This window comes from Hemiscyllium ocellatum, chromosome 36 (assembly GCF_020745735.1).
Source record: "Hemiscyllium ocellatum isolate sHemOce1 chromosome 36, sHemOce1.pat.X.cur, whole genome shotgun sequence".
NCBI lineage: Eukaryota > Metazoa > Chordata > Chondrichthyes > Orectolobiformes > Hemiscylliidae > Hemiscyllium > Hemiscyllium ocellatum.
The window spans coordinates 43,307,633-43,322,474 of NC_083436.1; the positions used below are offsets into that span (position 1 = coordinate 43,307,633).

At 45.7% G+C, this 14,842-nt stretch overlaps 1 protein-coding gene across 1 annotated transcript in view; it reads right to left on the reverse strand.

Moving 5' to 3' along the window:
* The window catches only part of dnajb14 (DnaJ heat shock protein family (Hsp40) member B14), a 41,111-nt gene that overhangs the window by 20,068 nt on the left and 6,201 nt on the right, over positions 1-14,842 (reverse strand). Inside the window, exon 2 of the mRNA XM_060851347.1 lies at positions 4,989-5,172. Within this exon, the coding sequence (XP_060707330.1) occupies positions 4,989-5,172 (184 nt within the window). The remainder of the gene's footprint in view (positions 1-4,988; positions 5,173-14,842) is intronic.

Below are 14,842 nucleotides of genomic sequence, written 5' to 3' on the forward strand. Positions count from 1 at the left end.
CGGAGTGGGGTGGGGGCGGAGAGGTCAGGAAGAAGATTACAGGTTAGGAAGGTGGAGCTGAGTTAAAACTGGAGAAATCTGAGTTCATCCCTTGTGGTTGGAGGGTTCCTAGGCAGAAGATGAGGCGCTCTTCCTCCAGCCGTCGTGTTGCTATGGTCTGGCGATGGAGGAGTCCAAGGACCTGCATGTCCTTGGTGGAGTGGGAGGGGGAGTTGAAGTGTTGAGCCACGGGGCGGTTGGGTTGGTTGGTCCGGGTGTCCCAGAGGTGTTCTCTGAAACGTTTCTCAAGTAGGCGGCCCGTCTCCCCAATATAGAGGAGGCCACATCGGGTGCAGCGGATGCAGTAAATGATGTGTGTGGAGGTGCAGGTGAATTTGTGGCGGATATGTAAGGATCCCTTGGGGCCTTGGAGGGAAGTGAGGGAGGAGGTGTGGGCGCAAGTTTTGCATTTCTTGCGGTTGCAGGAGAAGGTGCCGGGAGTGGAGGTTGGGTTGGTGGGGGAGTGAACCTGACAAGGGAGTCACGGAGGGAGTGGTCTTTTCGGAACGCTGATAGGGATGGGGAGGAAAATATATCCTTGGTGGTGTGGTCCATTTGGAGGTGGATTGGAACTGGTCCTTCTGGGAGCAGATGCGGCAAAGACGAAGGAATTAGGAATATGGGATGGTGTTTTTACAGGGGGCAGGGTGGGAGGAGGTGTAGTCTAGGTAGCTGTGGGAGTTGGTCGGTTTATAGTAAATGTCTGTGTTGATTTGGTCGCCCGAGATCGAAATGGAAAGGTCTAGGAAGGGGAGGGAGGAGTCTGAGACAGTCCAGGTAAATTTGAGGTCGGGATGGAAGGTGTTGGTAAAGTGGATGAACTGTTCAACCTCCTCGTGGGAGCACGAGGCAACGCCGATACAGTCATCGATGTACTGGAGGAAAAGGTGGGGGGTGGTGCCAGTGTAACTGTGGAAGATGGACTGTTCCACATATCCTACGAAGAGGCAGGCATAGCTGGTGTTCAATCAACAAACACAGAATTCATACTCATTCTTCTACAAGAGTGACACTTTGAATATTAAACCAACAATCACAATGAGAACATGGATTTGGCATGATCTAGCTTCACAAAAAAATCCCCGTCAAGAAACTGCTGCTTACAATGTGGTTTCATCTACACTAAGGAGACAAAACACAGTCCGGCTGCCTGCTATATGGAACACCTACGTCCTGTCCATAAAAATGCCACTTCAATGCACCCTCCGCGTTCCCTGGCCAACATCTCTTGTCTCGGGCTTGCTGCAGCATTCCAGCAAGGATCAGCACAAGCTGGAAAAAGTCCCAGAAGGAGCATTCTCCCATGATGGGAGCGGTGGTACCAATCTTTTTTTTCAGACAGCAGTTTGAGGAATGAATCTGTTGTTCCCATTGATACACCTTATCCATCCAATGTTTCCTCACATGACCCATTATCTTTTGTCATAAACCCTTTGGTCATTTAATCACTCCTGTATTCCACCCTTACAGGCAGGACCTCACTTTTTTTTAATTACTACCTCCTTTTCCTCTCTCTCCATTTGATTAAAACCATTTGCATCTCGAAATGTACTCCAACCCTGTTGAACGGTGATCAAACTAAAACATTAAGTGTTGTTTCTATTTATTCATGGAGTGTTGGTGTTGCTGGCTAGACCAGCATTCACACATAGGAACTACATGTAGGCCAGACCAGGTAAGGACAGCAGATTTCCTTCGCTAAAGAACATTAGGGAACCAGATGGGTTTTTACAACAATCGACAGTTTTAATTCCAGATTTTTACCGAATCCAAATTCCAACATGTGCTATGGCAGGATTCAAACCCATGTCTCGAGAGGATTAATCTAGGTTCCGGATTGCTATCCCAGTGACACACCAATGCACCTGTTTCCCTCTGCCCAGATGCTGCCCAGACCTTCTGGATATTCCAGCATATTTTGTGTTTATTTCTAAAGCTGAAACCTAGCTTTATTATTAAGAACAAAAGCAATGTTATAGGTAAAAACAAGGACTGCAGATGCTGGAAACCAGATTCTAGATTAGAGTGGTGCTAGAAAAGTCAGGGAGCATCCGAGGAGCAGGAAAATCGATGTTTCGGGCAAAAGTCCTTCATCAGCTCTATTCCTGATGAAGACCTTTTGCCCAAAACGTTGATTTTCCTGCTCCTCGGATGCTGCCTGAAAAGCAATTTTATGCATGGTTAAAGGAACCATACTAACACTGTGCAGTGGTTACACTATTGACTTCCATCATCACTGGAGTAGGTATCCTGCAAACAACAAACCTCAAAAAGCACGATTCATCAAGGCAGGAACCACTCAATGGTAAACAATGGGAACACCATCCCCTGCAAGTTCTCCTCCAAGCCTTACGCCATCCTGACTTGGAAATATATCATTGTTCCTTCAGGGTCATTGGGTCAAATCCTGGAACCTCCCTAAGCACATGGACTGCAGCGGTTCAAGAAGGCAGCTCACCCCCCCACCTTCTCAAGAGGCAACTAGGGACGAGGCAATAAATACTGGTCAGCCAGCAACATCCATGTCACACAAGTGAAAAGAACAAAAGCAAGCTACCGTGGATGCTGGAAGTCTGAGACAAACACAAAGAATGCTGGAGAAATTCTCTAGGTCTGAGAGCATTCGTGGAGCCAGAAACACTGTCAATGTTTAACTCCTCTTCAGAACTCAGTAAACACTGCAGAGTTTTCACCTCAAAGTCCTTTGGGATTGATCAACGCATCTCCTACAGAACAACAGTTCCCATGTTTCAGTAACATATTAAAAACATCCCTAAACACTTCACAGGAGCAATTCACAAACAAAATATTTGATACTGAGCCTCAGTGTCAGGACTGGCAACCAAAAGCCCAGGTATCCGTGGGGTCCTTTTATCTGGGAACAGAACGGTATGTACTGTGGCGTTAAACACCATTCGGGAGTGTTTCAGCGTTCCCACTCCAGCTGGGCCTCAATTGCAGAGGAAGACAGTGGGCCTGGAAGGTGCATTTTACTTTGGCCTTCCCATTCTCTGGGTCGGCTTCTCAGAGAGCGGCAGTCAGTTTTTGGGAGAGAATTCCCAAGCTTAGAGCCCAGGCAGCTAAAAATAAAGGCACAACTGTTAATGGAGGAGCGATGGAAGTCAAGATGGGGCAGCACAGTGGCTCAGTGGTTAGCACTGCTGCTTCACAGCGCCAGGGACCCGGGTTCGATTCCAGCCTCGAGCGACTATGTGGAGTTTGCACGATCTCCCCGTGTCTGCGTTGGTTTCCTCTCGGATGTTCCGGTTTCCGCCCACAATCCAAAGATGTGCGGGTGAGGTGAATTGGCCGTGCTAAATTGCCCATAGTATTCAGGAGATATGTAGGTTAGGTGCATTGATCGAGGGTAAATGTAGGATAATAGGGTAGGGGGAAATGGGTGTGGGTGGGTTACTCGTTGAAGGGTTGATGTCGACTTGTTGGGCTGAATGGCCTGTTTCCACACTATAGGGATTCTATGACTCTATGTATGGGAGACTGGAATCAGAGCACTGGAGAGATCTCAGAGGATTGTCAAAGTAGGTTGGAGAGATAGGTGCCCGCACAAAATAAATATTCATTCAGTGATTAATGAGGCTGAATAATATATTTGAAATGACTTCATTGAAGCACACTAGATATCTTGAGCAAATACAGACACTGGACTCATTATATTTAGACTGCTACAAGTTAACCCACTGAATCCAGCTCTCCTGAAAAATGCTGAAATATACAGCTGCACACCTAAATCTGATTTCAAATGCTGAGAATTTATCTGACATAACGTGGAAGCAAATGCTTTAGAAATGAGGGGGCTGGTTCTTTCTTTAAAGTCAAATAAGATTTTCTTACATCTTTAATTCGCTGAAAAATTTTAAATCTTTGATCCTTTATTTACTTTTGGGGTACGAATTTTTAGCAAAAAAAAATCAGGTCGGGGTGGTATTAACCAGCCTAATCAGCCTGTCCTTACAGCTCAAACCCTAAAGGGAGAGGCTGAATAGACGAGGGCTGTTTTCTCTGGAGCATCGGAGGCTGACGGGTGCCCTTACAGGAGTTTATAAAATCATGAGGGGCATGGATAGGGTAAATAGCCAAGGTCTCTTTCTCATGGTAGTGGAGTCCAAAACTAGAGGGCACAGGTTTCAGGTGAGTGGAAGAAGATTTAAAGGGAGCTAAGGGTGGCATGGTGGCTCAGTGGTTAGCACTGCTGCCTCACAGCAGCAGGAACCCAGGTTCAACTCCTGCCTTGGGCGACTGTCTGTGTGGAGTTTGCACATTCTCCCTGTGTCTGCGTGGGTTTCCTCCGGGTGCTCCGGTTTCCTCCCACAATCCAAAGATGTTCAGGTTAGGTGAACTAATCATGCTAAATTGCCCATACTGTTAGGTGCATTAATCAGGGTAAATATAGGTTAGGGTGGGTTACTCTTTGGAGGGTTGGTGTGGACTCGTTGGGCCGAATGGCCTGTTTCCACACTGTGGGGAATCTGATCTAATCTAAACTGGACAGTTGAAATAGAAGTGCCAAGTACAGGAAAAGGGGCTGAATGGCCTCCTCTGTGCTCAATGAATAGATTTAAGGCAATCTGAAGCAACAGCCCTTCACAATTTTTAAAGAACTCTGTGCTTGTTGCATCCACTAATTGAACGTGAGTCATTTCATGGTGCAGATGGCATCGTATTACCCAGAGAACAATGAGAATATGAATACACTCCCACTGGGACTAGTGACGTGAATAATGTAGGTACAGTTGAAGGTAAGCTGGAGAAAGGGTAAGAAGGTTATCATGATCGGGAAAGATGAAGGAGGCCTGTGTGGTGCAGTAACACTAGTATGGACCTGTTGGGCAGAATGGTTGGCTTCTAAGCTTTGGTGCCAATGTAACAAATAAGGAAAAAGCATCACGGCACAGTTGCATTGTCTCTCACAGTGTGGCCATAGTCTATACCTTTGGACTCCTTCCAGCTGCTCTTTTGTGTAGACCTTGGCTGAGTCAGCTTTGTTCGCCTTCTCCAACGTGGGCCCATTTTCGACCTTGGTGTCTGCAGATTTCCGCTGGTACGGTTTACCCGACTCGGATCGATTCCCGCCACCAGCTGCACTCCCATTTCTGGTGATTGCGTCTATTAATGCTAAAAGAAAGGAAAAGACAAACAAAGGGAGATTAAAGATTGATAGGTATTGACAGAGGGGGTGAGAGCACTCCAACTCCACCAGCAAGCTGCAGCCTTCTCCCAGATATTGAACAGCTTCCATTAGAACATGACAGTCCGAGGGGCACAGCATTCCAATCAGCACGTACACAACTGCCAAAAACCATCTAATTTACAACACTCCCACTTTCCTGCTGAATCTCTCACACACACACACACACACACACCCCGCACTCGACTATAATTCAGAGGCCCTGATGCTAATCGTCTATGATAGAAACTCGGGTTCAAACATGATAGGCATGGGTTCAAATCCCAACCATGGCAGCTGGTGAACTTTTTAAAAATTCAATGAAATGGAATAGCCTCTACAACGCTGACAGTGATCATTAAATGGAACAATTGCCAATGCCACTGTGGATCTCTTTACTGCAGAGAGCTGTCGAGGCTGGGTCATTAACTATGTTCAAACAGAGAGATTTTTAACCAGTAAGAGAATCAAGGGAAATAGTAGGAAAGTGGAGTTGAGGATGATCAGATCAACTATAGTCTCCCACGGCGGCACATTGGCTCAGTGGTTAGCACTGTTGCCTCACAGGTTCGATTCCACCCTTGGGCGACTGTCTGTGTGGAATTTGCACATTCTCCCTGTGTCTGCGTGGGAGGTTTCCTCCCACAGTCCAAAGATGTGCAGGTTAGGGTGGATTAGCCATGTTAAATTGCCCATAGTCAGAGGGAAATGGGTCTGGATGGGTTACTCTTCGGAGGGTTAGTGTGGACCAGTTGGACTGAAGGGCCTGCTTCCACACTGTAGGGAATCTAATCTAATCTCATTGAATGGCGGAGCAGATTCAATGAGCTGAATGGCCTACTTTTGCTCCTACATTTTATAGGCAAGATGGCCACCTGCACAGTTTGCGGCGAGGACATTGTGTACCTACCCCCTGCCCTCCTTCCCTCTCTCCTGCTGGTTGTTTCCCAGCACCCACGCTCCAACTGCCTATAATCCCACAATTTCCCTCCCATTGGCCTTTATCCCACAATTCCCCTCACGCTGGTCGTTAACCTTCGCTTCAACACTGACAGTTGGTTACTGTGTTAACAATAAACACAGTTGACCATCAATTGGGTCACTGATGCCCTTTAGGGAAGGAAATCTGCCACTCTTTTCTTATGTGACTCCAGACCCAAAGTTGACTCATGATTACTCTCAAGGTGAATTCGAGACAGGCAACAAATGCTGGCCTTACCATTGATGCCACATCCTACGGAAGAATAAATAAAAATCTCACAAGATTCTACTTACTCTCATATACACTCAGAACACATGCACAGATACAAAGTCAAAGAATGTGGTGCTGGAAAAGCACAGCCAGTCACGCAGCATCCGAGGAGCAGGCAAGTCAATATTTCAAGCAGAAACTCTTCATCAGGAATGAGGGGGTGGCCCAAGGGGGCTAGGAGATAAATAGGAGGGGGGTGGGTAGCTGGGAAGGTGATAGGTAGATGGAGGTGGGGCTGAAGGTGATAGGTCAGAGAGGAGGGTGGAGCAGATAGGTGGGAAGGAAGATGGACAGATAGGACTGTTCAAGAGGGTGGTGCCAAGTTGGGAAGTTGGATCTGGGATAAGGTGTGTTGCATTCATACAGAGACCGTCATAACCTCAGAGCATCTCATAATCTGTGCATAGGAAGCTCCAATAAACTGTGATCGTGGCTAAATAATTTGATTTTTTTTAGCAACGCTGGCAGAGTGAGAAATATCAGCCCGGGAGGAATATTAGAACTCACCTGATCTTTGTCCAAATATTTTCCATGGAATTTTTTATATCCACCTGAGAGGCCTGGGGTGAACACTTTAAGGGCATATCTTTTCCTTACATGGAGGTTTCAATTATAACTTTCTTCCTTGGGTGAATAAACATCTGTTAGTTTGAATGCCCATTCCCCTCACCACGGCTTGATAAATACCTCTGTTATGGGACCACAGATGTGATGACTTACATCAAAGTTATCACACAGGAACAGGCAATTCAGCCTAATAGGCCCATCCAGTATCTACACGGCAGACAAGCCTCCGCCCATTCTTCCTACTCCTTTCTCCCTCATGTGTTTATCAAGTCTCCCCTTGAATATATCAACACAATTTTTTTCCACCTTTCCTAAGGAACGAAGGTCTATGGTCTCCCCTCTCCGTGAGAACAGAGTACTTTCCAGAATTTCTGATTGAATTTCATTGTGTGACGAATTTTGATGATCCCTAGTTCTTGCCTTCTGTAGCACTGGGGAACATCTTTTCTGCATCTGTCCTTCTGAGAGAGGTGAAAGGACCATCCACTCTGAATGCTAGAGACTACTCCTGCTCCCAGCTTTAACCACAGGAGATGTACTAACACCTTTTCTGTTGCATCCTTGGGGTTACCATTGACCGGAAACTGAGTAAGTCACGTAAATATTATGGCTACAGCAGCAGGTCAGAGGCTAAGTATCTAGCAACAAATAACTCACCTTCTGATTCCCCAAAGCCTGTCCAATGCACAAGTCAGGAGTGTGATGGCAAGACTATGGGCCAAGTATAGGAAAATGGGATTGGAATAGTTAGATGGTTGTTTTTGACAGGCACAGACATGATGGGTCAAAAGGTTTTTCCTGTGCTTTAAGTCTCTATGACTGTATGGTTCTCCACTTCCCTGGGTGGGTATAGGCCCAACAACACTCAAGAAGCTCAACACCATCCAGGACAAAGCAGCCACTGCTTGATTGGCACCACAACCACAAACATCCACTCCCTCCACCACCAATACTCAGTAGCAGCAGTGTGTGCCATCTACAAGATGCTAAGCAGAAATTCACCAAAGGTTCTCAGGCATCATCTTCCAAACCCACAACCACTTCCATTCAGAAGGACTAGGCCAGCAGATACATGGGAACACCACCCCCTGCAAGGCTCCATCCAAGCCACTCACCATCCTGACTTGGAAACATATCTCCATTCCTTCTCTGTCACTGGGTCAAAATACTGGAATTCCCTCCCAAAGAGCATTGTGGGTCAACCTACAGCACATGGACTGCAGCGGTTCAAGAAGGCAGCTCACTCCCACCTTCTCAAGGGGCAACTGGGGATTTGGACAATTAATGCTGGGTCTGGCCAGTGACACCCTCACCCCATGAGTGAATTTTTAAAATCTTGACGTTTCTACTTGTTTGCATGTGTCCCAAAGTACAATTTCTGGATGGTTGGCAGTGACAGAGTAATGAGGGAAAATAAAGATGGGGAAAGGATCAATAATGAATGAGCTACTTCAAGAAACTTCGGGTAAGTGAAAGAGAAAAAAATATGTGCACAGTTGCAGAAACTGACCAATAAAAGCTGAAATCATGCTGTAACAACTTGAGCAAGAGCTCAAAGTCAGACCAGGGAAAATATGAGCAAAGGGTGCTGAATCAGTTGTAAGCAAGAGTCTCTGGAGGTCACAGGAGCAGCATTTGCCAAGCTCTGGGGATTGCACATGATGTTCTGAATAATGCTGCCCTATTCGGGAGCAGCAACTCAAGTGCTGAGCAAAACAGCTGAGTACATAACAAAAACACAAAGAAAACTTCACAGCCCGCAGAATTCCACCGGAAACTAGCAGCGAATGTAAAACACAACCCCTGAACAAGTGCAGCTCCAACAACACTCAAGAAGCTTGACACCGTCCAGGACAAAGCAGTCCCATTTGACTGGCACCACATCCACAAACCTCCCCTCCCTCCGCCACCGATGCTCAGTAGCAGCAGTGTGTACCCTCTACAAGATGCCCGGCAGAAATTCACCAAAAATCCTTAGTCAGTACCTTCCATACCCATGATCACTTCCACCTAAAAGGACAAGGCAGCAAATACATGAGAAAACCACCTGCTGCAAGTTCCTCTCCGAGACACTCACCATCTGACATGGAAATATATCACTGTTCCTTCACTGTCACTAGGTCAGAATCCTGGAATGCCACCCTAAGGGCATTGTGGGTCTACCTACAGCACATGGACTGCAGTGATTCAAGAAGGCAGCTCACCCCCAACTTCTCAAGGGACAACTAGGTACGGGGCAATAAATATTGGGCCCAGCCAGTGACACCCACTCCTATTAGTGATTTGTTTTTAAAAGTAGAAGGGTTTACCATGCTGAGCAGGCCATATAGCTCAATTAGCAAGGTTAGATCTCACGGAATACAGGGAGAACTAGCCACTTGGACACAGAACTGGCTCAAAGGTAGAAGACAGAGGGTGGTGGTGGAGGGTAGTTTTTCAGACTGGAGGCCTGTGACCAGTGGAGTGCCACAAGGATTGGTGCTGGGTCCACTACTTTTTGTCATTTATATAAACGATTTGGATGTGAACATAGCAGGAACAGTTAATAAGTTTGCAGATGACACCAATATTGGAGGTGTAGTGGACAGTGAACAAGGTTACTTCAGATTACAAAAGGATCTTGATCAGATGGGCCAATGGGCTGAGAAGTGGCAGATGGACTTTAATTCAGATAAATGCAAGGTGCTGCATTTTGGGAAAGCAAATCTTCGCAGGATTTATACACTTAATGGTAAGGTCCTAGGGAGTGTTGCTGAACAAAGAGACCTTGGAGTGCAGGTTCATAGCTCCTTGAAAGTGGAGTTGCATGTAGATAGGATAGTGATGAAGGCGTTTGGTATGCTTTCCTTTATTGGTCAGAATATTGAGTACAGGAGTTGGGAGGTCATGTTGCAGCTGTACAGGACATTGGTTAGGCCACTGTTGGAATATTGCGTGCAATTCTGGTCTCCTTCCTAGTGGAAAGATGTTGTGAAACTTGAAAGGGTTCAGAAAAGATTTACAAGAGATGGGTTAGACCGAAGTGTCTGTTTCCATGCTGTACATCTCTATGACGATGATTCTATGATCCAAACTAGTGTTTTTGCTCCATACAAACCTCCTTCCCAAATCTATTTATCAAATCCAGGATAACAGGTCAGAATTGTCAGGAATACATCCAGGATTGAGGAGAGATTGAATATTCCTATTGCTCAACAGAAGGTAAATATCTCTCACATAGTACTGATCAAAATGATCTCTCTTCTGTTCCTATTAAATGTATCCAAGTGTGCAGCACAGAAAGAGGCCATTCAGCCCATCGTGAACCCTGTGCTAGGTCTGAGAACTATCCAATGATCTCATTTCTTGTTCTTTCCCCCCCATATTCTTCACAGCCTAACAAATGTCTCCTTTTGCAGTATTATCTAATTTCCTTTTGAGTCTGCCACCACTGCATTCTCACGCGCCCTGCTCCTGATCATAACAGCTTCCTTTGTTAAAAGAATTCTCATCTTCTTTCAGTTCTTGTCACTCTTGGATGTTGTCTCAGTTCTTGTCACTCTTGTCCACCTGTCCACTCTCAGCAAGGAAGCTGGTCATGATTTGCAACATGTCCACTGAATAAATTGAACAGATGTACTGAAAAGGACATGTTACATGTGCCTCGGTTACTGGACTAGAGCTTTTTAAGTGAATCACTCTATGTTGAATTGGAACATAGAACAATACAGCACAGAACAGGCTTTTCGGCCCTCAATGTTGCACCGACCTGTGAACTAATCTATGCCCACCCCCCTACACTATCCCAAAATCATCCATGTGCTTATCTAAGGATTGTTTAAATCTCCCTAATGTGGCTGAGTTGACTACATTGGCGGGCCGGGCATTCCACGCCCTTACCACTCTCTGCGTAAAGAACCTGCCTCTGACTCTGTCTTAAATCTATCACCCCTCAATTTGTAGTTATGCCCCCTCGTACAGGCTGACGTCATCATCCTAGGAAAAAGACTCTTACTGTCTACCCTATCTAATCCTCTGATCGTCTTGTATGTCTCTATCAAATCCCCTCTTAGCCTTCTTCTTTCCAATGAGAACAGACCCAAGTCTCTCAGCCTTTCCTCATAAAACCTTCCCTCCAACCAGGCAACATCCTGGTAAATCTCTTCTGCAACTTTTCCAATGCTTCCACATCCTTCCCGAAATATGGGGCGACCAGAACTGTACACAATATTCCAAATGTGGCCACACTAGCATTTTGTATAGTTGCAGCATGATATTGCAGCTCCAGAACTCAAGCCCTCAACCAATAAAACCTAACACACTGTATGCCTTCTTAACAGCGCTATCCACCTGGGTGGCAACTTTCAGGGATCTATGTACATGAACTCCAAGATGCCTCTGCACATCCACACTACTAAGAATCTTTCCATTGACCCAGTACTCTGTCTTCCTGTTATTTTTCCCAAAGTGAATCATCTCACATTTAGTTGCATTGAATTCCATTTGCCACCTCTCAGCCCAATTCTGCAGTTTATCCAAGTCCCCCTGCAACCTGGAACATTCTTCCACACTGTCCACTACTCCACCGACTTTCGTGTCATCTGCAAACTTACTAGCCCATCCACCCTGGCCTGCGTTCAAGTCGTTTATAAAAATGACAAACAGTCGTCCCAAAACAGATCCTGGTGACACACCACTAACAATCGGACTCCAGGCTGAATTTATTCCATCAACCACTGCTCGCCGCCTTCCTACAGAAAGCCAGTTTCTAATCCAAACTGCTAAATCACCCTCAATCCCATGCCTATGCATTTTCTCCAAAAGCCTACCACGTGGAATCTTATCAAAGGCTTTCCTGAAGTCCATGTACACCATGCCAACTGCCCTACCCTCATCTACATGCTTGGTCACCTTCTCAAAAAACTCAATGAGGTTTGTGAGACATGACCTGCCCTTGACGAAACTCTGTTGACTATCTGCAACCAAACTGTGCTTGCTCGTTGATTATAAATCCTATCTCTTAAAATCTCTTCCAAAACTTTTTCTACAACAGACATAAGGCTCACTGGTCTATAATTACCTGGGTCATCTCTACTGCCCTTCTTGAACAAGGGCACAACATTTGCAAATCTCCAGTCCTGTGTTACTAAACCTATAGATAATGACGACTCAAAGATCAAAGCCAAAGGCTCCAACACCTCTGCTTCCCGGAGAATCCTTGGATAAATCCCATCTGGCCCATGAGATTGTCTACTTTCACTCCTTCTAGAATTGATAACACCTCTTCCTTATTAACCTCAATCCTTTCTAATCTAATATCTCGTATCTCATTCTTTTCCTCTACAATATTCTCCTTTTCCTGAGTGAAAACTGATGAGAAATGTTTGTTTAGCACCTCTCGGATCTCCATAGGGTCCACACACAACTTCCCACTTCTATCTGTGACTGGCCCTATTCCTACCCTAATTATCCTTTTATTCCTCACATTCCTGTAGAAAGCTTTAGGGTTCTCCTCTATTCTATTTGCTAAAGACTGCTCGTGTCCTCTCTTTGCTCTTCTTAACTCTCTCTTTAAATCCTTCCTCGCTGATCTGTAACTCTCCATCGCCTCATCTGAACCATCTTGTCTCATCATCACATAAGCCTCCTTCTTCTTAACAAGAGATACAATTTCTGTTGTAAACCACGGTTCCCCTACCTTATCACTACCTCCCTGCCTGACAGGGACACACCTATCAAGGACGTGCAATGTCTGTTCCTTAAACTAGCTCCACATTTTGATTGTCCCCATCCCCAGAATGTTGCTACCTCATTCTATGCATCCTAAGTCTTTCCTAATCGCATTATATTGCCCTTCCCCCCCCCATCTCTAGCTCTTGCCCTATGGCATGTACCTATCCCTTTCCATTGCTAAACTAAACATAACTGAATTATGATCACTCTCTCCAAAGTGCTCACCTATTACTAAATCAAACAGCTGGCCTGGTTCATTACCAAGCACCAGACCCAGTGTGGCCTCCCCCATTTGTCGGCCCTTCGACATACTGTGTCAGGAAACTCTCCTGTACACATTGGACAAAAACTGATCCATCCGATGTACTCGAGTTAGAGCATTTCCAACCACAGTAACAGGCCATTCACCCAATGAGCCCACTTAGCATTTACTCTCCATATAAGCCTCCTCCCCACCCTGTCAGTATCTCCTTCTATCCCTCTCACTTGTTTTTCATGAATCCCTATTTGATTTATTTGTGTCTGTATTGACAGCTCCTAGTCTCAGACTCCTCAACAAGTGTAAACATTTTCTCTCTTTCTGCCCTGTCAAACCCTCTCTCTAGTTACCACTCAGTCTCCCCTTTCCTACAGAAAGGAAAACAAAAGCCCATTCACGTTTAAAATCTCTTAATTCTCTGGTTCCAATTTGCAAATAAACAGGATGAATAAATGCTAAACTCACTCAGTTGTGGACACAACATCCTTTACAATATTCTACTCAAAAGGCACAAGAAAACATTCACAATCCATTGGTATAAGACACTGCTTAAAAACAGCATTGCCAGTTGCAGCCCAGAACAATTCGTTTTAGGAAGTGAAGACTCAAACTATGCAAATTCTAGATGCTGAGATATGTTTAACTAACCAGCTGACTTGCAATTTATACTAACCCTTGAATTGCTTCACTGGGGCATAATCAGAAAAGATACGTGGTCTTAAAGAATGAGGGACCGTGTCATTGAAATACATAAAATTGGGCACAATTACTGCCCCATCAGTCTAGTCTCGATCTTCAGTGTAGCGATAGAAGATGTCACCAACAGTGCTATCAAGCAGCACCTGCTCAGCGACGCCCAGTTTGGGTTCCCCCAGGGTCACTCAGTTCCTGACCTCATTCCAGCCTTGGTTCAAACATGGACAAAAGAAATGGATTCCGGAGGGGAGGGGAGAGGGACACCCTTGACATCAAGGCCGCATTTGACCGAGTATGGCATCAAGGAGTCCTGGCAAAACTGGTTAGAGTCATACCTGGCACAAAGGAAGATGGTTGTGGTTGTGGACAGTCAGTCATCTCAGCTCCAGGACATCTCTGCAGGAGTGCCTCAGGATAGTGTCCTCGGCTCAACTACCTTCAGCTGCTTCATTAATGACCTACCCTCTGTCATAAGGTCAGAGGTGGGGATGTTCGCCAATGATTGCACAACGTTCAGCACCATTCACAGCTCCTCAGATACTGAAGCAGTCTGTGTTCAAATGCAACAAGATCTGGACAATATCCAGGTTTGGGCTGGCAAGTAACATTCACACCACACAGATGCCAGACAATGACTATCACCAATAAGAGACACTCTAATGACCACCCCTTGACATTCAATGGTATTACCATCATTGAATCCCCCACTGTCATTCTTGGGGTTACCATTGACCAGAAACTCAACTGGACTCACCACATAAACACAGTGTTTACAAAAGCATGTCAGAGACATGGGGTACTGTGGCAAGTAACTCACCTCCTGACACCCCTAAGTCTATCCACCATCTACAAAGCACAAGTCAGGAATGTGATGGAATATTCCCCACTTGCCTGGATGGGGACAGCTCCAACAACACTCAAGAAGCCTGACACCATCCAGGACAAAGCAACTTGCTTGATTGACACCACATCCACAAACATTCATTCCCTCCACCACCGGCCCTCAGTACACACTGCTGCTACTATCTACACGAAACACTGCAGAAACTCACCAAAGATCCTTACACAGCATCTTCCAAACCAATGACCACTTCCATCTAGAAGGACAAGGGTAGCAGGGACACCACCCCCT